Source organism: Stenella coeruleoalba (genome assembly GCF_951394435.1).
Source record: "Stenella coeruleoalba genome assembly, chromosome: 15".
In the NCBI taxonomy this organism is placed as follows: Eukaryota; Metazoa; Chordata; class Mammalia; order Artiodactyla; family Delphinidae; genus Stenella; species Stenella coeruleoalba.
In genome coordinates this window covers 56412970-56434641 of record NC_137161.1, presented here as the reverse complement: position 1 = coordinate 56434641, position 21672 = coordinate 56412970, and the positions used below count along the sequence as shown (strand labels likewise).

The window sequence follows — 21672 nt, the reverse complement described above, 5'->3', positions numbered from 1 at the left end:
AAAACAACTATGCATGAAAAAAGTCTTTTGTCAGCAAAAGACTATGCAAAATAACTACAATCATTTACATCGGTACAAAGATTTCTGTATTTATTAAATAGTTTCAATGACAAAAGAGACAGCTTTTGACTTAAAAAAAAAGACACTGTGGATAAAATCTGCAAAATATGCAAAGAAAATAAATTTGTATTAAAAAGGTTTACACTGTTATATTTTAGGTGCAAACATTAGAAATAGTATTGCACATTACAACACAGAATCAAGGTTAACCAGCCTTCCAAAGTGTGTTGTATGCAGGTTTTGTAGCTTCTTTGAGGAGAAGCAGCAACACCCCTCACTCACCTGTGTCTCTTCCATCTCACAGGCTAACATCAATTCCAGGGATTCAGAGCTACTCTCATACACCCTGTACTGTCACCCTGAGGGCTTCTCTGTACATCATTCCCCTTGCCTAGAACAGAATGCACTCCTTCATCCAATTCCTCCTTGTGGCCCTTTAAGATCAAGCTCAGTGGGGCACGTGCTATACACGCCCTGTGCCATATCACATCGTCATGTTCCTTCACTGTTGTTGGAATGCTGTGCCCCAGCCCCTGACTCTGGACTCAAAGCAAGCCATGTAACTTGCTTTGGCCAACAGAATGAAGTGGAAATGATGGTGGGCCAGTGTGGAGCCTAGCTCAAGAGACCTACAGCAAGCTCTCCTCTTCGGTCACTGTGAGAACAAGCTCAGCCTGGCTGGCTGGAGCATGAGAGATGCACAAAGCAGAGCCAAGTCACCACAGTGACCCAAGACAAGCCTAGCCAGTCATCCCTCAGGCATGTAGATGAGCCCAAGAGAGCTGCCTACCCAACTGCCAGTTAACCCTGGATGCACGAGCAACTTGTATGCTGCTGAGGTTTTGTGATTGTTTGTTACACAGCATTATTGTGGCAATAGACAACTGATACATCTCCTCTGAGAAGACTTCTTTGGCTTCTTATGAAGGAATGGCTTGGTTTAAGGTTCAGGATCTCTAATGGTGAACTCTGAAAGGAGCTAAGGATACGGGGCCCTCAGCTTGGCTGTGTTCTTGCCCCATGGACACTTTTTGCTCTTTTCTGAAACACACCATTCAGCTGTGCTCAACTCACCAGAGATCTAGGCCCTGGGACTTCCGTCTTCATCAAAGGCCCATCATAATCAAATTCAATGTCGACTTTGGCTGCGGCCTGACTGATGTGTCTGGATCCTGCAGTAAACAAAGATGGTGAGAACCCCTGGGGACAGCAGATGTGAGACTCCTGCCCTTATAACACCCAATGTCCCTAACAGAGGCAGTGTCAGTACCTCAGCCCCATACCCGCCAGACTGTCCCAGAACTCTGAGTGTGGCCACGTGGGCACCACAAGAACCCTGAGGATTTAAAGAAACGGGAAAGCCCGGTGCCAGGGAAGCTGTAAGCAAGAAGGCATGCTCACGTCCTGCTGGTGTGAGGATAAGCTGATGCCGGCTTCCTATTCCTTTCGAGTGAGCAATCTCAGTGTTTAGGATTCATCCCAAGAAAATAACGGGACCAGTGCACAAAGATATAGGTTAAAAATATTGGGACTTCCCTGGCGGTCCCGTGGTTAATACTCCGTGCTTCCACTGCAGGGGGCATGGGTTTGATCCCTGGTCGAGGAACTAAGATCCCGCATACAGCACAGGGAGGCCAAAAGAAAAAAGAAAAAAACCAAAAACACACAAAAAATATTTGTCATAGTATTGTTTCTAACAACAACAAAGAGGAAACAACCTAAATGTCCAACAATGGAGAGTTGCTGAATAGAATATGCCACATTCTACCATTTCACAGACAGCGGAATACTGGCAATATTATGTACCCATTATAAAAATTATCCAAATTTTGTAAAAAATTTAATCTATATCCATATGTATATATAGACCTGAGTTTCTCCGCCTCGGGCCTATTGACACTGTGGGCTGTATCTTCTCTGCTGTGGGAGATTGCCCTGGGCACTGCAGGATGTTTAACAGCCTCCCTGGCCTCCACCCACTAGATGCCAGTAGCACCCACCCAGGAGTTGTGCCCCTAGTTGCATCGATCAAAAATCATCCAGGAGAGAATAAGCAAATGTCTAAATTCAGGTGGTCCTCACTTATAGATTTTTTTGGTTAAAAAATATTTGGGGCACAAGTGATTTGCTTGAAACTGATTTCACATTTTTTGCATAGTAATAAACTTGTAGAGGGTTAAATAAACTTGAGTTCCCAGGCTAACCTCACAGAACTTTTTAGCTCAGCATCTTGCTGAAATGAAGGGTAGTTTCAATTCCAAGTCTCACTGATCGCTAAGCAAAAGACGGCTGTGCGGAATCCAAGATAAGTGTGTAATGATTTATAATCAGTAACCCCTAGAAATCCTTTTAATGTCCCTGTTCATCTTTCATCTTCCTGGCACATATTTGGTGGTTGGCAAATGTGAGTTCCTCTTACACGGGTTGCCATACTTGCATCAAACTAGGGAATCTCTAGATGCTTCATATAAATCATATGTGTGATCTTATTTTATTTTTCCACAACCCTGAGGGGTAGGTCGTTATTGTTTGCATTACATAGGAAAGGAAACTAACACTAAAACATGCTAGCATCTCTCTCTGTTTTCTCTCTCTCTGTGTCTCACACACACACACACACACACACACACACACACAACTTGCCAAACTATAAAAAGCCATGATATTAGAAAACATATTTAAATTCATTCTTAATTTTTCATAATTGCTTTGAATATCAAAGAAGGTTTCTGAATTAATTATGCAATAAAGTGTAGCCCTTTGAACGTAAAATCCAGTTAAAATCCAAAACTACCCTTATTTTGAGGCATGAAGGTACCAGCTTTTATTATCTTTTGTTTGATCTTACAATGAAAAGTGAATTCCCATTTATTCCATTAGCAGAGAGTTAAAGGTCATGGAACACACTGATGACTTTTAAGAAAACTGTAAACTCTTTCTCTCTTCCAGAGCTCAGGGTTACTGGTCAAGACTGAGTCCAGCTAGACCTGCATTCAACAGGGATGTCTATTTGGATAAAAAGAGCTCTTAACCAGTGCTGGTCTTGCTTTGTCTCCAGCAAAGGGGGAAAGTGAAAAATTTGTAAGTAGTAAGTTGTCCTCTCATGAGGATACACAAGTCCTCCCTTCCTTTCTCCAGAAAATGTCTTGACATCGCATTGTAGGAATCAGACTTCTTGGAGGTTGGAAAGCAGGAATACCAGGAATGGAGGGAGTTAGCAGTGGGACCTGCAGCTGAAAGGATCCTGATGACAGGGAGCGTGTGGGGTCATGTGGAGTCACGGTTATGAACATGCCAAGACCATGAGTAAACAGGACTGGGAGGTGGGGTTGGGGTAGGAGCTAGGAGAGGCAGTGGATAGAGGGGAAGGATCCTTCTACTGGGAGCAGAGATCAATGGGGCATGAGGCGGGGAAGCCATGGCCAGGTGCAAGGCGGATGGGTCTGGGTCAAGAACTGCACTGGTTCCTACCATGTGCCAAGTCTTTGTGGGTGTGGATGGAAGAGGGCCAAAACCTCTGGGCAGAAATCCTGAAAATCAGAGTCTGGTGAGTTTTTTGGCAACTGTGCTATCGGAAAAAGGAAGATGGGGAAACTAACACAGTTTCAGTCCCTACTTTGTGCTAGGCAGGCCCTACCTAGGCAAACGCTCACCTCTTGTTTTAATTAATCCACAAATTTTTTGTGAGATGATGTTGTCCCCATTTTACAGATGAGGATCAGAGAGGTTAAGCAACTTTCCTGAGGTCACACAGCTAGTGAGTTGCAAGGCCAGAACCTAAATCCAGAATACTTGTGCTTTTCCCACTATATCTCAATTTTGATTTTTTGTAGAGGAAAGTAACCAAATACCAATATGATAAATTTTCTCTTGATGATATATAATGCCATAAACCACAAAAAAAAAAAAGAACAAGATTTAAATTGTCAAGGAAGCCTTTTCTGGGATCGCTTATACCAAGTTGCATGAGTAGATGTCCATTTATTGAGCACTAATGGTGAACATACCAGGCATTATTCTGAGCAATTTACATGGATTACTGCACGTAACGCTCACAACCCCCAGGTGATAAACGTTATTATGCTTCTCATGTTAAAGAAGACACTAAAGCTCAGAAAGGTCAATTAATTTGCCCAAAGTCACACGTCTGTTGAGTGGCTAAGCTGGAAATCTGTCCGCTGGACCTCTCGTTTCCCAGATACTGTGAATGTAACTGATGTATCTTCCATTTCATCTAGTGTGGGTCTTTCAAATGAAACGTTTGCAGCAAAACGACTCACTTCCCCCAGAGGCAAATTACTATCAAAAGTACAAGGAAGCCAAAAAATGTTTGCATTAATATTGAATGATCCAGCATTTTCATTCATGAATAAAGCAGCACTACGCCCAGAAGCCAGGGGTGTGCCCTGACGCACAAGACCAGGCACAGCGGGTACATCCAGCCCAGCCCTCTGTGGCCATGCCAATCCACACAGTCATTTTTTAACTCTAAACTGTAAAAGCAGCCATCCAATGTTTTTAACGTCCTCTTAGTCTTCTGCTGAGAGTAATAAATGAATGTCATTTTCCCAAATAGCGAGGGTTCTGTATGTGAGCCTGGCCAAAATCAAGGTCACATTCCACTGGAGTTGTTTGCTCTGCTTTTGTTTAAAAACAAAACAACATACCTTATCCCTCCCCTCCACTGTCCACCCCACTTACTCTTAACTAGGAAAATATCAGTAAGCAACAATGAAAAAACAAACACGTCTAATTTCACCACCCTGAGAGAACCATTTTGCTGTCTGGTCTCCGGGTCTCTGTGCTCTACCTGCTGATATAAGATTACAAACGCTTTGCATGATGCCATTGGGAACACTGCCTCAGGCCATGAACTATCAGCATGTTTAATGGCTTTGCAGTGATCCAGTGGGTGGAGGCACTGCACGGAAGCATCTGAACACAGTGAGGGTGGTAGCAGCCTGTGGCTCCCCACTTGGGCACCCACTTCTCTCCCTCACCCTGAGGAAGCAGCTGCCGTGTTGTGAGCTGCTGCATGAAGACTTCCACGTGGCACTGAAGCCAGCCACAGCCACGTGACTGAGCTTGAGGGTGGATCCCCGGCTCCCCCGATGAACCTTCACACAGGACCACAGCCCTGGTACCAGCTCAGCTGTGCCTCATGAGAGACCTGGACCCAGAGCATCCACCAAGCCTTGGATTCATAATCCACAAAAACTGTGAGATAATAAACGTGCATTATTTTAACCTCTTAAGTTTGCAGGTATTTGTTATATCACAATAGATAATTAATATGTAGTTAAGGGTGTGGGTCCTGGGGCAACCTGGCTCGGCTCAAAGCCTGGCTCAGTCACTGGCAGGCTCTGAGACTCTGGGAAACTTACATAACCTCTCTGAGTCTCAGTTTGGTTCAGAGCAACGTACCAAGGTCAGTTCCTCAGTTGTGACAAACGCATCCTGGTGATGTAAGATGCTAACACTGGGGAAAACTAGGTGAGGAGCATATGGGATCTCTTTGTACTGCCTCTGCAATTTCTCTGCATACCTAAAATATTCCAAAAGAAAATGTTTATTTAAAAATAAAACCTGTGGGAGAGGAGAGAACATTCCTGCTTTTTATCGCACTCAGGATATAAACACCTGCAACATTCAACATGCAAATCAAGGCCTCGGCAAACAATTTGTCTTCAGAAGGCAGACAGGACTGACAATAAGAAGGGGACATTGTGACAGCAAGCACGGGGCTCTGAAAACTGGGGACAGCCTGGAGGGGCTGGCGTCCAAAGGAGGCTACTGCAAGCCTCCCTCTCCCAGAGCTGCTGGGAGGCACGTGGGGGAGTGGTGATGATAACCCAGTGTCTGGAGCCGGACTGACTTGCATTCAAGGGGCTGTGTGACTTTGCTTCTTGAGCCTCAGTTTTCTCATCTGTAAAATGGGATTCACCCTTTCCTTCCTCATTAGACTATAGGGAGGGAGGTCTCCTGAGATCACGCGGGCAGGGTGCTCACCGGGCTACACTGAACTCAGCGAGACAGAGAGAAGTAGAAGCATCTGAGAGAGACCACGGCGGCAGAATGAGCCAGTGCTGTTGGCCGGTTAGGCGCAGGGTGAGTGGAGGTGAGGGAGAGGGTGGGGTGGACATTCCTGGGATGGGGCCTCCCACCCAGTGCCCTTGAAGCTTTCAGGTGAATTACAAGGACTTCTGTAGTTTTCTTGTTTCTCCGCAGTAAAGCCAGCTATGTTTTCTCCAGCAATCCCTATGCAGCCAGCTGGGCCCTTCTGGCTGCTGGGGCCACCACCTCCGTGCCAGCAGAGTGGCTCCAGGATGGATCAGCTCCCTGACCACTGCAGAGCTGTCCACCCGGGGACAGGAACACATGGTGGAGATGGGAGGTGTGGCGATGGGGACAGTTTTATGGGGGTGGGTGGGACAGTGGATCCCTTTAACCCCAAGGACTTTTTCAGACCCCGAATTCCTAGTCTGGATTGTGTCTTCCATTAGGGCCAGTTCTTGCCGAGAACTCCCTAGGGCTTACCGGGCACCAGCAGGCGGTAGTTGTGCTGGAAGCTGCAGGCCAGCCGCCGGGTGAGCAACATGGAGGCCATGGTCACCTCCACCGGCAACAGAGACCCCCGTCACACGCTCCTGCCCTGAAAGAAAACAGAAGCACAGAGTCACGCCAACCAAGACCACACCCTTGCTGGCCAAGTATCCCACTCCCCACAATTTCCCCACACAGTGGAGAAGGTTCTTCTAATATGAAATCCTTTGCTTTTATACAGAATATAAACTTTTTTTTTTTTTTTTTTTTTGGCGGTACGTGGGCCTCTCACTGTTGCGGCCTCTCCAGATGCACAGGCTCAGTGGCCACGGCTCACGGGCCCAGCCACTCCGCAGCATGTGTGATTTTCCTGGACCGGGACACGAACCCGTGTCCCCTGCATCAGCAGGCGGACTCTCAACCACTGCGCCACCAGGGAAGCCCTAAACTTTTTTAAAAAATAAATTTATTTTATTTATTTTTGGCTGCGTTGGGTCATTGCTGCGTGTGGCCTTTCTCTAGTTGCGGTGAGCAGGGGCTACTCTTTGTTTTGGTGCACGGGCTTCTCATTGCGGTGTTTTCTCTTGTTGCGGAGCACGGCCTCTAGTCATGCGGGCTTCAGTATTTGTGGCACGCGGCTAAGTAGTTGTGGCTCACAGGCTGTAGACTGCAGGCTCAGTAGTTGTGGCGCATGGGCTTAGTTGCTCCGTGGCATGTGGGATCCTCCCGGACCAGGGATTGAACCTGTGTACCCTGCATTGGCAAGTGGATTCTCAACCACTGCGCCACCAGGGAAGCCCAGAATATAAACTTTAAAAAAAAAACTTTTTGACTGCGTGACTTGCAGGATCTTAGTTCCTGGACCAGGGATTGAACCCAGGCCACAGCAGTGAAAGCTTCGAGACCTAACCACTGGACCTCCAGGGAATTCCCCAGAATATACACTTTAAATCAACGCCTGTTCCCATGTTTTCATTTGACCTTGTAGCCAGGTAGGATTATTATGCCCATTTTCTAGATGGAAAAACAAAGAGAGGGGACAGGGTTGGCTTGAGAGCTCTCTGTAGGTGAGCTGGCAAGCTCAGGGCATCGTCCACCTGGGATAAGCAAGGCAGGCCTGTGTTCTACACGATGGAAAGACCCAGACAGACAAAACTTCACAGCAGACGTCATGATGACTGCTCAATGTGGGAAGCAGGGAGCTCCCTCTGCCCTGTTCACATACAGAATATCGGTGGTTGGGAATCCTGCAGATCCAGAGGCGTATCCGGTGGCCCATTTTGGGGGTTGTACTTCTCCCGAGTTTGTTCTGGACTGAGAGGGGTCCCTGGAATGTGGGATTTTCAGTTTTGAAACCGGAACAGGCCCAGAGCCCAGTGGATAGTTACTCTACGCAGCCCCAGGGAGTCAGGGTTCCCAGCTCCCACTTTACAGGTGTGTTGGTTGATTCTCTCCAGATTGCTCCTAAGCCCTGATCCCAAATCCCGGCACCTAGCTCTGTTAGTTGCCTTTGCACTGTGGGCCTGGAGCAAAGCCTCCCTCCCGCATCGTTTGTCTGCTTCTTCTTATCACCTCTCCCCCCTCCATCCCCCTCTCCCCAGGCCACCATTCAAACGTACTCCTGTGCATCTTTTCGTTTGTGGGTCTTCTCACTAAATACATGCTTTGTTACTTGGCACATGTATTTTCCTTGCGTGCCTACAATACTGGGTATAGACCTGTATTGTTTCTCAGAACAACGACGGAAGCATTCGCTTCTCATTATTACTGTTTCCCGAGTCCTTTCTACATGCTGCCCACTGTGCTAAGCACTTTACATACAGTATTATTAACATTTATTATTATTATTAACACCCACAACAATGCTATATCACACCCTTTTTACAGATGAGGAAACTGAGGTACATAGATGTTAATGGTGGATCTGAAAACAGAACTCAGCTGTCTGAGTCCAGGGTCAGCAAATGTCACCATTCACCATTCTCAGAAACTTCTCCCTCCATCTACAGGGGTGTAGACATGGCAGCCAGGTCTGTTCTGTGTGACCCAGCCCCACTGGTCATACCTGACTGGTCCCGGCTGGGCCAGAGTCCTGGGAGCTGTTGGGTCAGCCACTATCTACCTTGTAAGAGGAGCTGGCGTTCAAACAGGGTCTTTTGTTTAATTAATTAATTTGGCTGCGCTGGGTCTTAGTTGTGGCATGCGGGATCTTCGTTGCCGTGTGCGGGATCATTAGTTGCGGCATGCGGGATCTACTTCCCTGACCAGGGATCGAACCCAGGCCCCATGCATTGGGAGCAGAGTCTTAACCACTGGACCACCAGGGAAGTCCCCCAACAGGGTCTTTTCATGGAGAAGAATGTGGCCTGTGCACTAGAGAGAAGCAGCCACAGGAGAGAGAAAGTGGGTCCGGCATGTGGGGGACTCCCTGGTTCCATCTCAAGCCTGCAGCTCAGCTCGGCCATGAGTGCAGCACCCACTTCTGAACCTGTTGGGGGGACCTGAGTTACCTTCCCGGGGGGGGGGGGGGTGAGTGGGTGGGGGCAGGGGAGAGCCAGGAGTGTTACGCTCAAAGATGTCCCTCCACGTGGGAGGAAACATCAGGAGTGAGGGAAAAGTGTTCCCATCCTAATAGTGCCTTGGTAAGAAAGTCCAGAAAGCCTCCCCCTTCCCCACTTTTCGGGGCTTGCTTGCATTACTTTGAATGGATTTCTGTTGCTTGCAAACAGAATCCTAGCTAACAGCATGGTTAGAGCGTCAGAGCCCCAAATTTTGGGAGTGCATTGGGAATAATAATGATGCCTCTTCTGGGACTTCCCCGGTGGTCCAGTGATTTAGACTCCGTGCTTCCACTGCAGGGGGTGCAGGTTCGATCCCTGGTCAGGGAACTAAGATCTCACATGCCACACGGCACAGCCAATAAAAGAAAAAGAAAATGATAAACAAAACCATAATAATAAGGCTGCTTCTACTCAGCACTGCAGGTGGAGCAAGGCCCTGCAGGGTGGCTAAGGATGAAGACTTCTGGGCGGCAAACCTTCTCTGCCCAGTGGGGGATCGGGATTCCTCCAGGGTGGAAGTGACTGTTCTGAAGGGTACTTTATTCCCCTCAATCTGCTCAACCAGCAGTAGTGTATCTCTCCGTTTCAGAGACGACGAGATGGAAGCTCGGAGGAGTTATGGTATTTGGATTTGGTCATAGGATTGCTTCGGACTGCCTGACCCCAAACCCTTCATTACAGCATCGATTAAGTCAGTGAATAACAAAACACCTACTGTAGAAGCAACGGGGCTTGATGAATACAAATGATCTAGTTCAGAGGGGAAATTTTATGGCTTTTCACCCGAGAAAATATTATTGAGAAAAGCATGGGCTTGGAAGGTGCGACCTTAAATTAACTGAGAAACCAGACTCTTTCCTTGATAACTCAATGGATATTTGATCTATTCCAGAACAGCCAACTCAATGCAAGCCTGTTAATTTTTAGCAGCCTGGTAACTAGGTAGAAAGAGTAGTTGCTGTCTCTCATTTAAGAGCATTGGTCTCAAACGGGAGCACTTAAGACTCCACACAGTTCAATTTCCAGTAGACGTGTTTTTGAAAATGCTAGATGTGTTTTTGAAAATGCGAGAATCTCGGAGAGCTAGCATATTAACATTTGAATGCTCTGCAAAAGTGAAAGTCACATCTATACACTTTCAATTACAAAATGTCACACTGGGAAATATATCTCAGTGATATTTCAGTGGCCCGCAGTTGAAACTGACCTTATAACGAAACCTGATCTCTATCAGACGTTAGTTCTTAGCACAATATATTTCCAACAATCAGAAGAATTAATGTCATTCATTCACTGTCCCTGGCCCACTAATTCAATCAACAAAATTAATTAGGCACCTGTTTCAGGCAAGGCACTGCATTATTTAGGCATAGGAGAAAACGAAGATGGATAAAATGCTCCTCTCTTTCTGAAGCTCATAATTTAGTGTCAGAGGAATGAAGGGAGAAAAAATGGGAGAATTTAATGTACTAGCTGCTTTACGCATCATGTTGATAAATTCTTAAAATAACCTGGCAGGATATGCAGGTGAAAAAATTTCCAGTTCACTGTCAACAACTAATTCTGTATAAGACAGAATGGAACCCTGCCTTTTGCTGGTATAAGCAAGGTACCATGGGAACAGAGAAATTAATTCTGGGTTGGGGGGCGTGCTGCCCCTTGAAAGGCTGCGAGATTTCAGAAGTCACAGAAGAAAGGGGAGGTAAGGCCTGAGCTAATGCTCGGAGGCATGAAAGGACATGGAATGGCCAAGGATTCAGGCAAGAAATCACAGAGTGGAAGGGAAGATGAGGGGCAGAAACAGCTGATCGCCAGATGGAACCCTCTGGAGACCCTCTCGAGGAGGGAGGGTGCCAGCTGCTCGTCTTATCCGGAAGGATCCTGTTCAGTCAAGTCCCAGAGGACAGGGAGGGAATGAGTACTCAGCATGTCAATGAGATGCTGGGGTCATCGTTGAGCTGGGGAGGGGGGCTTGCTGGGGTGAGCTGAGTGGAGGGCACCAACCAGGGTGGGAGATGATGGCGAGGAAGCAGCCAGGGACCAGCTCCTAAACCCTCAGCCTTAGAGATGGTGGTTTAAGAATTATGCCTTCCTCAAAATGTTAAACGTAGGATGACTATATGGCCCAGCAATTCCACTCCCAAAAGAACTGAAAATAGGAATAAATACATAAACATGCATGTTCACAGCAGCACCATTCACAATCATCAGAAGTTGGAAACAACCCACTGTCCATCAATGGACGAGCAGATGAACACCATGCGGTCTGTCTAGACCAGGGAGTATTATTCGCCATGAAAAGGAAAGAAGCACCGATACAACATGGATGAACCTCAAAGACATTATGGTAAATGCAGGAATCCAGACGTCAAAGGTCACACATTGTAAGATTCTGTTTATATATAAAACTTCAAGAATAGGTAAATCTAAAGAGATAGAACTTAGATCAGTGGTTGCCAGGGGCTGGGAAGAGAGGATAGTGGGAGTGACTATGAATGGCCACGGGGTTTCTATTTTGGGTGATGAAAAATTTTGGAACTAGATAGGGGTGATGGTTGTACGACATTGTGAATGTATTAAAAGGCACAGAATTGTTCACTGAAGATGGTTGATAGTTAATTTTGTTATGTGAATTTGACCTCAATAAGAAAGAGAATTGTTGAGTGATCCCTCCTCTTTCACAGAGGGGAGAGAGAGGACCAGAAAAGGGCATAGAGGGGAATGACACATCCTGATCATAGAGGCCTGCGTTTGAATTCCTGCCGCTACAGGCTGTGTGATCCCAAGTTGTCATTTGACCCATCTGCTTCATTCATTCACTTAGCAGGTGTCCCTGTGCCCCTGTGATACGCCAGGCACCGTGCATAGGCACTCTGATGAAATGCAGAGCAAGACCCAGCTTTAAAAGAGCTGTGATAGATTAGTGATGTCTGTCACGTGCACTGTAATAGTGCAGTCGTTGATTCTAGAGCTCTGTGGTCTGAGATCCCTGGAGGTTTCTGGGGTCACTGAGGAAAGAGGACAGCCTACAGGCAGACTCTCCCTGCAGACTCACTCTGGGGCCCCTCAGATGCAAGTCAGTCACAGGAGGGGCTCCCTTTCCCGGGCGGAGACCCCAAAGCAGCAACAGTGACAGCAGACAGCTGGGTGCCCAGGGGTCTTGCTGGGGGCCAGTCATGCCCGTCTCTCACCTGGCAGGGCAATGATGCCCTCAGGGGGTTCCTGGCTTTCTCTCTTCCTCTCCTTCTGTTTTCTAATTGGTTTCTGACCTTTTTAAAGGACAATTCATCTCACATCACTCTCCTGCCTAAAACCCTCCAATCACACTTAGAAAAATGCAAACCCCGAGAGAGTGGGGATGGAGTTTTTCCTGTTCACCAGGTACCCGGAGCTCAGCACAGCTCCCGGACTCATCGCATTCGAGCTGTGAAAGGCAGACATTCCCACATACCTTTTAAGGTAGATCATATTTAAAATTAGCGAGCAGGTCTGAAATTTGTGTTAAAACAACAATTTAACGATAACATTCCCCTCCCCTCAAATCTAAAGTCACTGTGTCACTGACTGTCCACCACAGCCCTTGTCTGGCTCGGGCACAGAAGACACATCACTCTCCTGGCCTCGGTTTCCTCGTGTGTAAAATGTAGGTGTTGGATCATATGGTTTCTAAGGCCCCTTCTGACCCCGAGAAGCATGTGGCGAGCAGTTTGCTCAGAATACCTGGCAGCACTACTCCCCACCTCCACTCTTACCCCAGAAGGGTCCCAGCATCACCCTGTTCCTCCCGCCATGCCCTCTGCCATCTGTGGCACATCTGGAAAAAGGAGGAGGTGACCTGAAGGATCCCGGGCCTGAGGGCGAGCTTTCTGAGCACTGGCACACCCTGAGGCTTGTGGCCAAGGCGGGGCTGGAGAAATCCCAGACTCTGAATGGAAACAAGCTGGTTGCAGGCACCCCTGGTCCCTAAAATCCCGTCTCCCTCTGTGTTTTCCAAACCTCTTCCCAGCATACTACTTCTCCCTCACATTTTTAATCTCGTACAACATGTATTTACTTAACGTACTTCTTGAAATCAACTTGCTTTATATCTTTTTTTGTTAACTTTTTGCTTGTGTCGAGAGTCACCTGGGATCTTAGTTCCCCGACCAGGGATCAAACCCGCGCCCCATGCTTTGGAAGCTCCGAGTCTTAACCACTGGACTGTCAGGGAAGCCCAGAAATCAACTTGCTTTCTAAACTTTATAAAGCTATTTTCCTACAACCCTTACTAATCACTCCCCAGCCCCTTTTCCTCAAAGTTTCATCTGGGGCAAATAAAGGTGATGGGGGAAAGAATGTAAGAAAATCAAGACAGGTTGTTAAATTAAAAGCTGGATGCAGTTGACTACCCAAGGTTTCCGGCCTCGGCCAGGCCCCCTATTTTTGCTGGCATGGAGACCACCAGCTCTTAGACAGGTGTTAAAGGAGGACAGGGACTTTTCTCCTTGACAGAACCTAAAGAGAAATTTCAATCAATCAATAAATTAGACAGAATAGGAACCATCAGAGTACGCGGCAGATGGGGGCGATCTTTGTTTCAGACACCCAGAGCCCCTACAATAAATGCTGTTTCTTACTGTGCGTTTCAGTCAAAACAAGTTGAAACCCTTGGGTTTCCACCCACTGCTCCCTATCCCTTTTCCTCTAATTAAAATGCTAATTAGTTCTCTCTGCTCCCTCTTATCTGCCTGGTGCAACTGAAGGGTGGGCAGGGCTGGGAGAAAGCAATGTGTTTAAATCAATAGGGGGAGAGGAATTCAGGTGAACGGGGCGGGGGGGGGGGGGGGGGGGCGGCGGCGGGGTGGGGGGGGAACCTTCCCAATTTGCTTTGGTGGGAGAATAAAAAGTCAAAAGTACTGGTTGCTGGATTTTTTTTTTAACATCTTTATTGGAGTATAATTGCTTTACAATGTTGTGTTAGTTTCTGCTGTATAACAAACTGAATCAGCTATATGTATACATATATCACCATATCCCCTCCCTTGCTGTTTAAGGCTCACCTACTGTGTGCCCTGTATCTTCTATACTACTTTTCGTATCCACCTCAGGTGACAGGCTCAGAGGTGAATGGCTTCCCAAGCTCAAAAGCCAGTGATTTTGGGGTCTCAGAAGCCAGTGATTCTTCCCCATGCTGCTCGTGAGAATCAGGGGAGCTCTCCACCTACGACGCCCACCCCCCACCCCCGCCCTGGGCACACCCACGGATCTGACCTGGGCATTGGTGAAGCTCCCGAGGCAGGGTTGGAACCACATTCCTAAGGGGTAAACGGTGGACCCTGCACTTGACCCAGGTCTGCATGGCCCCCAAATCCTTGGAAATGGTTTCCGACTTTGAAAGTTAAACATCCCAAAGATGAAAAAGAAGAGAAAGAAGAAGATCAAGGTGGCACTTTGGGGAGGTGGTATGCAGGGTGTTTGATGTGAAACCAGCCTCTTTTGCCTTCTGTGTGACCTTGGGCACCTTAAGTAACCTCTCTGTGCTTCAGTTTCCTCCTCTGTAAAATGGGGACAATACCAATTGCACCTAACTCATGCGCTAGCAGAGGGTGAACTGAGACCTGGGACTCGGGTCCCTGCTGTATCCCCAGCCCCAGTGCCCGGCTGAGAACAATCACTGAATAAATAATAAACACTCCAGAACCATCCTACGAAGATGGACTCATCTCTCCACCATGCTGCCTCTCAGGCCCTATGAACACCAAATCTTTGCACGTGTCATTAGCTAGAGATAGAAGCCCCAGACCTCTCTGAGGCCCTGAAGATGCTCTTTCTCATTCTTCTATCTGCTCTAGGGACAGAGACAAAGGGGCTGGCAGAGGCTGGGGACATTCCTTTCCCATCTGCAGCCCTAGCCGTCGGCTTTTCTGCAGACTCAATGGGGACACAATGACACGTTCAGCTAAGTGGGCCTCCATTGTCAAGGCCAGGGGTCGTCATGGCAACCAATAAAGCCAGAGGCCGGGCCTTTACAGATGGCTAACAGGGCCCCATTCATGGGCCTGTGACGGCGGCCTTGGGACAGAAGGTTTCATCTCAGACCTGGCTTCCCTCCTCCGGCCCCGACTCCTGTGACTCCTTCTCCCTGGTCTTCTCTGCAAAATAGACCCCGGCCCTCCCACCCTGCACTCATGACTTCCTTTAAGAACCTGCCTCGTGGAGCATGATACTATCATCAGTGGCTTGTATCAGGAGAGAGGAATATTGTTCTTAGAAACAGGCAAGTGTTGACTCCTAAGACAGACTAAGGGTTCATTTGAGAAAGTAACGTGAGCCAGAAATTGGGCCCAAATGTGCTGTCTATTAGCTTGATGACTCTGGGCAAGTTGCTCAACTAGGGAATTCCCTGGCAGTCTAGTGGTTAGGACTCTGTGCTCTCACTGCCGAGGGCCCAGGTGAGTGCCTGGGGTTCAATTCCTGGTCGGGGAACTAAGATCCCACAAGCCGTGTGGCATGGCCAAAAAAAAAGTCGCTCAGGACTTCCCTGGTGGCACAGTGGTTAAGAATCTGCCTGCCAATGCAGGGGACATGGGTTCAAGTCCTGGTCCAGGAAGATCCCACACGCCGCAGAGCAACTAAGCCTGTGCACCACAACTACTGAGCCTGCGCTCTAGAGCCCAGGAGCCACAACTACTGAGCCCGCGTGCTGCAACTACTGAAGCCCACGCACCTGGAGCCTGTGTTCCGTGACAAAAGAAGCCACTGCAATGAGAAGCCTGCACACTGCAACGAAGAGTAGCCCCCGCTCACTGCAACTAGAGAAAGCCCACATGCAGCAACGAAGGCCCAACACAGCTAAAAATTAATTAATTAATTAATTAAAAAAAAACCATTGCTCAGCTCGCCAGGGCCTCAGTTTTCTCATCTGTAAAGTGGGAAGAATAAAACCTACCCATGTGGTCACGAGGCACAGAATTTGGTTCCGGCCAACTGAAGCCGACACACAAGATGTAGAAGAGAAGGCTCCCCGCAGGCCATGTTCTCAGTTTCCAAAGACCCCTCCTCTGCAGGGAAGGTATTTCTTCTACAGCCTCAAGTGCTGGGAGGGACCATTTGCACGTGCAAATCTCTAGCTCTGCTTGAGCCTGAACATCCAGCTTCCACGAGACAGAAGCTGGTCTGCCCCAACATCTCCCATCCTCAGGCTCCTGTCTCCCAGTTCACCTGCCTGCCCCAGCCCGCCAGGCTCCATCAGGAAGCATAAGGTGAACTTAAATCATGCATGCAGGCAGCATGAACACGACATCACTAGAACAGAGTGAAGGGAGGAAAGAACAGACAAGGCTTCAAGTCCAAGTCCTCTGAATGGGAGAGACACAGGCTTTATTCTGGGGGCAGGAAACAGGTGTAAAGACGCATCCTGGAATGGCTGGGCTAGTTTTGGATTTCCAACCCCACAAGGGAGCAGGAGTGAGAAAGCAGAATCTGGGCGGGGAAGGATGCTGCCAACACTGAAGAAGCTGACCCAGGCCAACGTACGCGAGTCTGCTCAACTTCACAAATGTTTACGGGGCGCCTGCACTGAGCCGGCACGTGCTGCAGGGCGAGCACATGCCCTGCTCTGTCCTCAGGATCCAGTGTTCCCAAGCGGGGGGCCAACAAGCAACAGATAAGGTCAGTGTGATGAGAGGAGACGTGCTTCCTGTTTAGAGAAACCAAATCATTTTAAGGACTCCAGGAACTGCTAAGTATGCAAATACCACAGCGTATAACAAATGAGCCATTTATTTCCTTCCAGGTCTGCACCACAGGCGACTTGGAAGCACTTTTTTGGTGACTGGAGTTACAGTGTGTGCCCGACAGTATTCCTACGATCCCTTGGAAACATTTTAACTTTTCAGAAATTCAAAGGATCTTTCACTGATGCGTGATGCAGGGTCTGCTACAATTCAATGAACGAATCCCTCCTGTGCCAAGCGTTACCCACACTATCTCATCTACTCCTGGAAGGCAACTACTACTCTCCCATTTTTCAGGTGAGGGAATAGGCTCAGAGAGGTTTTGCCACTTAAGCAAGGACACAAAGCTGGAGATAGTGGAGCTGTGTTAGAACCACGGCCCTCTGCGCTTGAAGACTAAGATCTGGGTATATTACCAGTTTGGTGGTTGTGATCCTTACCCAGAGAGCTCATCAATCAACAGAGACCAACATACATACACCTCCTTTACAGGGACAAAAAACTTCAACAGTTACCGCTGCTTGCAGCCTTCCTGAAGACCGTCATCTTTTCTTTTTCTTTTTTTTTTTTTGCAGCACCTTGCAGCATGTGAGATCTTAGTTCCCTGACCAGGGATCAAACACACGCCCCCTACACTGGAAGCATGAAGTCTTAACCACTGGACCGCCAGGGAAGTCCCAAGACCTTCATCTTTTAGCCACACACTCGTTTCCAACCTCAGCCCACACGTGGCACTTTCCCTAAACCCCAAAGCTTGTCCCACAGTCCCTTCCAGGGTGCAGAGGCCCAAATTCCACGAGGCGCCCCATCCCACCCCATGGCATGTAAGGTCCTTGGCGTGGAAGAAGCAGCATCTTTATGACTCCATGGCACTTAGGACAGCTCCAGGTAACAGAGAATGCTAACTGCATGTTTTAAACATCAATATGTGACCCAAGGGTTTGCCTACCTTTTCCTGCGTCCTAATTCTTCTAGCCAACGCTTTAAACATTTTGGTGCAGGAGAGACAGCGAAGGGGAGGGGAGGTCCAAAGATAGAGTCATGAAAAAGCAGCCGATTCGCCGCCTTCTGAGCCAATCAAGCAGGCTCACCCCTTGCTGTTGATGTGGCACAACGGCCATCAGTCATATGATCCTGGCCAAACAGTCAGGCCTTCGGATGGCACGTGTGTGTTGATTTCCAAGATCCTCATGCCAGCCTTACCTGCCCCCCCCCACCCCCCCCCAAAGATCTGGCAGCATCTGAGACATCAAACGTAATCTGTCTGTTTAGGGAGTCTTCCCACGGGACCACAGAGGGCAGACGGCTGGAGCCCTTAACCCTACAGCTCACAATGCCTTGTTTAGCTTGTTTATTGAAAGGAGTGGGCCCCGGAGGACAGCATATAGCATCAAAGAAAGAGCTGGGACATGAATCTGGGGAAGAAGGCTGATCACAGCTGCCGGTGATTATCAACACGTGAGGCTGGAGCATTGATCTAGCGCAAAACATCCATCACTTCCACGGTGTTTTGTCCACACAGAGCCAGATACGCAGAGTAAATAAAACTGGCATGGAATATTTCCTGGTTGGCATCCTCCCTGGAGGGGAAACCCACCCAGGTGCCCAAACCTCCCCGGGTTTCTCTCATCAACAGCGTTCTCTGCCTTCCCTCCTGTTGAGAAAAATGCCTCCATTTTATGGCTTTTTGATAGTTTTAGGAAAACAAACTTGCTAATAAAAAAAAAAGAAAATCTCTAAAATGATACTCCTTGAGACATGTACAAAACCCCCAGCCATCCTCCAGGCAAAAAGATAAGGCTTTCAGGAATGAGTTGAGGGCTTCCTATTGAAACCATCTTATTTTTTCACATTTAAAAAATGTGAAATGCCCCAACATTCCTTGGCTCCTTGCTACCCCCAGGATAAAGCCCAGCTGCTTGGCTGGGTACCCCCTGCCCCCAACCTGTATGTCCTGCCCTCTGGACGCTGACCTGTACATACTCTGCTCTTCGCTGCCTCCGGGTTTTCACTCACATGATCCTGTCTGTTGAAGTGTCCTTTCTGCCCCTCGTCCTGTGCATATTCCCTTACCTCTTGTGTACCTTTTCAGAGTGGCCACCTCCGGCCACCTACTCCAAGAAGCCTTCCTGCTTCTCAGTTCAGGGTTAGATGCCACTCATCTGTATTTCTCCAGCAATCTTTCCTTTTATTATTATTTTTTAAATATTTCAGGGGAATTCCCTGGCGGTCCAGTGGTTAGGACTCGGCGCTCTCATTGCTGGGGCCCGGGTTCAATCCCTGGTCGGGGAACTAAGATCTCACAAGCTGCGTAGCATGGCCAATAAATAAATAATTAAATTTCAAACACACAAGATGAATCTGACTCTACCTACCACCTTGTTCCAACTGTCAACATCTGTCATGTTTAGATTAGCCACAGATTTATCTGCATATTCTTTTCCTGTTCACCTGTACTGTCTATCTGTTCACATCTCTGTCTCCGCCTTTAGCCTGTGAGATTCATGTATTCACTCATTCATTCACTCACGGGCCCGCCAGCAGGCACTGCTATGTCCTGACAGCCTATGGCCTGAAGACACAACACTAAATCCTGAGGACCCAGGTGGGATGGTGGGACCAGACAGCAGAGTCCCTGCATTCTGTTCCGGCGGAAGAGACAGACAACAACTAAGTAAACAAGGAAGACAATTTCACATCGTGACAAGGGTCATCAGCAACACTTGACAGCCATCAACCCGCCTGTCTCATCACCTCCAGCACTGAGCACATGTCAGAGGCAGAGGAGGCCCAGCAAACATCTGTGTGCTCCCAGAGCTGGATGCTCTGAGCACAGGGTTCCACCGAGGCAGCCTGGGTTCTGCGGTCACTATGGCAACAGTCCTTCCCTTTCCACCCCCTTGGAAGGGGGCAGTGGATGGGGACCAGGATGACTGAGGATCCGCCCCAGCTGCTCAGGACTGACATACAGCTCCCCCCACCCCCGCACCCGCTGGCCACCACAGTCTGCTCTCAGGATGACTTTTCAAGTGTGCGAACATCTGGTTCACAAAACCAAAAGGCCATGAGTGAACTGATAAACACTCCCTACCTGGGTTCTTTCTTGATCACCCTGAAGAGTCACCCCCATAACGTCAAGGGGTGAAAGCAACACAAAACAGACAAAACACAGGAGGCTGTTTCCAGCCCTCTGGGATGGACTTCGGAGGCTCTGGTGAGCTCGTGGGCTTATGGGCTCTGACTAAACGTGTGTTTCCCTGGAGGTCTTTACAGCGCACCTGAGTAACTCGTTGCCTGGCGAAGGCAGGAGGGCAGTTCTGTTGGGAAGAGGTGGGATAGGGAGGCCTCTTACCATACCCCCCACCCCAAGATCTCTGCAGTACCCACTAGGGGCCACCTGCCCAGAGGCCAGCTCTAGAAAGCCAGCCCTGGGTGCAGAAGGGAAAGACCCTCCAGGTTCATCCATCCCTGGCTGAGGCAGGGGTGCTGGGATTACAAGAATAACAGCAACAACAGTATTTAGTGATCACTTACTTCGGGCCAACCCTCTTTTAAGCTTTTCCATAAATAGTGCCTTTAATTTTTAGAACAATCCCCTGAAGCAGTTACAATGATCCTCCTCTCTTACCAACCCCCGTAAAAAGGGGGGGATGGGGTGGAAACTGGAAGCACAGAGAGGTTAAGTGACTTGCCCAGAAACACACAGCCACTAAGTAGGTAAGCCAGGATACAAGCCCAGGCTGGCTCTAGATCCAGCGCTCTTAACCTCTACACCACAGTAAAGAGGTGAAGTCACTCGGACTCAAACTGGAAGTGGGCAAGACTGTTGAGTTATCCTTCGTAATTTCACAAGAAGGGTGGCAGTGGAGCAGTGACATCATGTGGGTTTTGGCTGGGGCTGGAATCTGGCTCTGCCTCTGTTTTCTCAACTGGAAAATGGGTATGATAGAGTTCCCCCATCCCGAGGCTGCTCTGAGGATTACATGAGGCAATCCACGTGCCGAGCTAGGCAGAGTGCCCAGCATGTGGCCGGTACAGAAAAGATGCAAGCATAGCTCAACAACCACCCATAATCCCAGAACCACCAATTGTTAATACTTGGCCACATGTGTACCTAACGCATCTATTTATCAGTCTATGTATTTATTATCTCTCTTCTGGATTCTTTGAGAGATAGTTGCAGACATTGTGGATTTCGTCCCTAAATCCTTCAGCCTGTATAGTCTGAGAACAGGGACATTGTCCTATATTAACCTCAGTACAAATCATCTGAGGTACAAGGTATTTCACCTTCAGGAAATTCACCATTGACATAATAGTATTATCTAATATATTCTGTATTCAGATTCCCCCACTTGTCCCCAAAATGTCTCTGGCAGCTGTTTCTGTTTTCCAGGCTCCAACCCGGGATCACTCATCATTGCATTCGTGTGCAAGGCTCTTTCATCTCTTTTTAACCTGGGACCATTTCTCAGCCATTTTGCTTTTCATGCCATTGACATTTTAAGAGTCTAGGCCAGTCGCTTTGAAAGTCTTTATATATTTTTAAGTCCTTGTAAAATAAACTGTAGCCCATGGGCAAATGGAGAAAGTGCCCTATAGGGTAGAGGTACAGGGGGTTTGGGGGCGGGGCAGAGCTCTACCCCTACCCTCTACCCCTACAGCATCAGCTCTACCTGGGTCTAAGTACGAGGTTTCCCGGAAGCAATGACAGAGGATGTTTAAAGGTGATTTGAGCTTTGAGCAGGTGGACCAAGGTGGCGGGGCCCCTGCAGACAGAGGCCATAGTGTAG

General features: G+C 48.2%; 1 protein-coding gene across 3 annotated transcripts in view; it reads right to left on the bottom strand.

Annotated features, from left to right (window-relative positions):
* ABAT (4-aminobutyrate aminotransferase) overlaps positions 1-21672 on the bottom strand; it is an 88443-nt gene that overhangs the window by 32882 nt on the left and 33889 nt on the right. For 2 of the 3 annotated variants that reach the window (XM_079946256.1, XM_079946254.1), the window contains exons 2-3: positions 6598-6712; positions 1135-1232 (exon numbers count right to left, since the gene is read on the bottom strand). In XM_079946256.1, the coding sequence (XP_079802382.1) occupies positions 1135-1232; positions 6598-6667 (168 nt within the window). In that variant the 5' untranslated portion in view covers positions 6668-6712. Of the gene's footprint in view, positions 1-1134; positions 1233-5060; positions 5173-6597; positions 6713-21672 lie in introns of those variants that run through there. The other variant, XM_079946255.1, reaches the window with a different exon arrangement.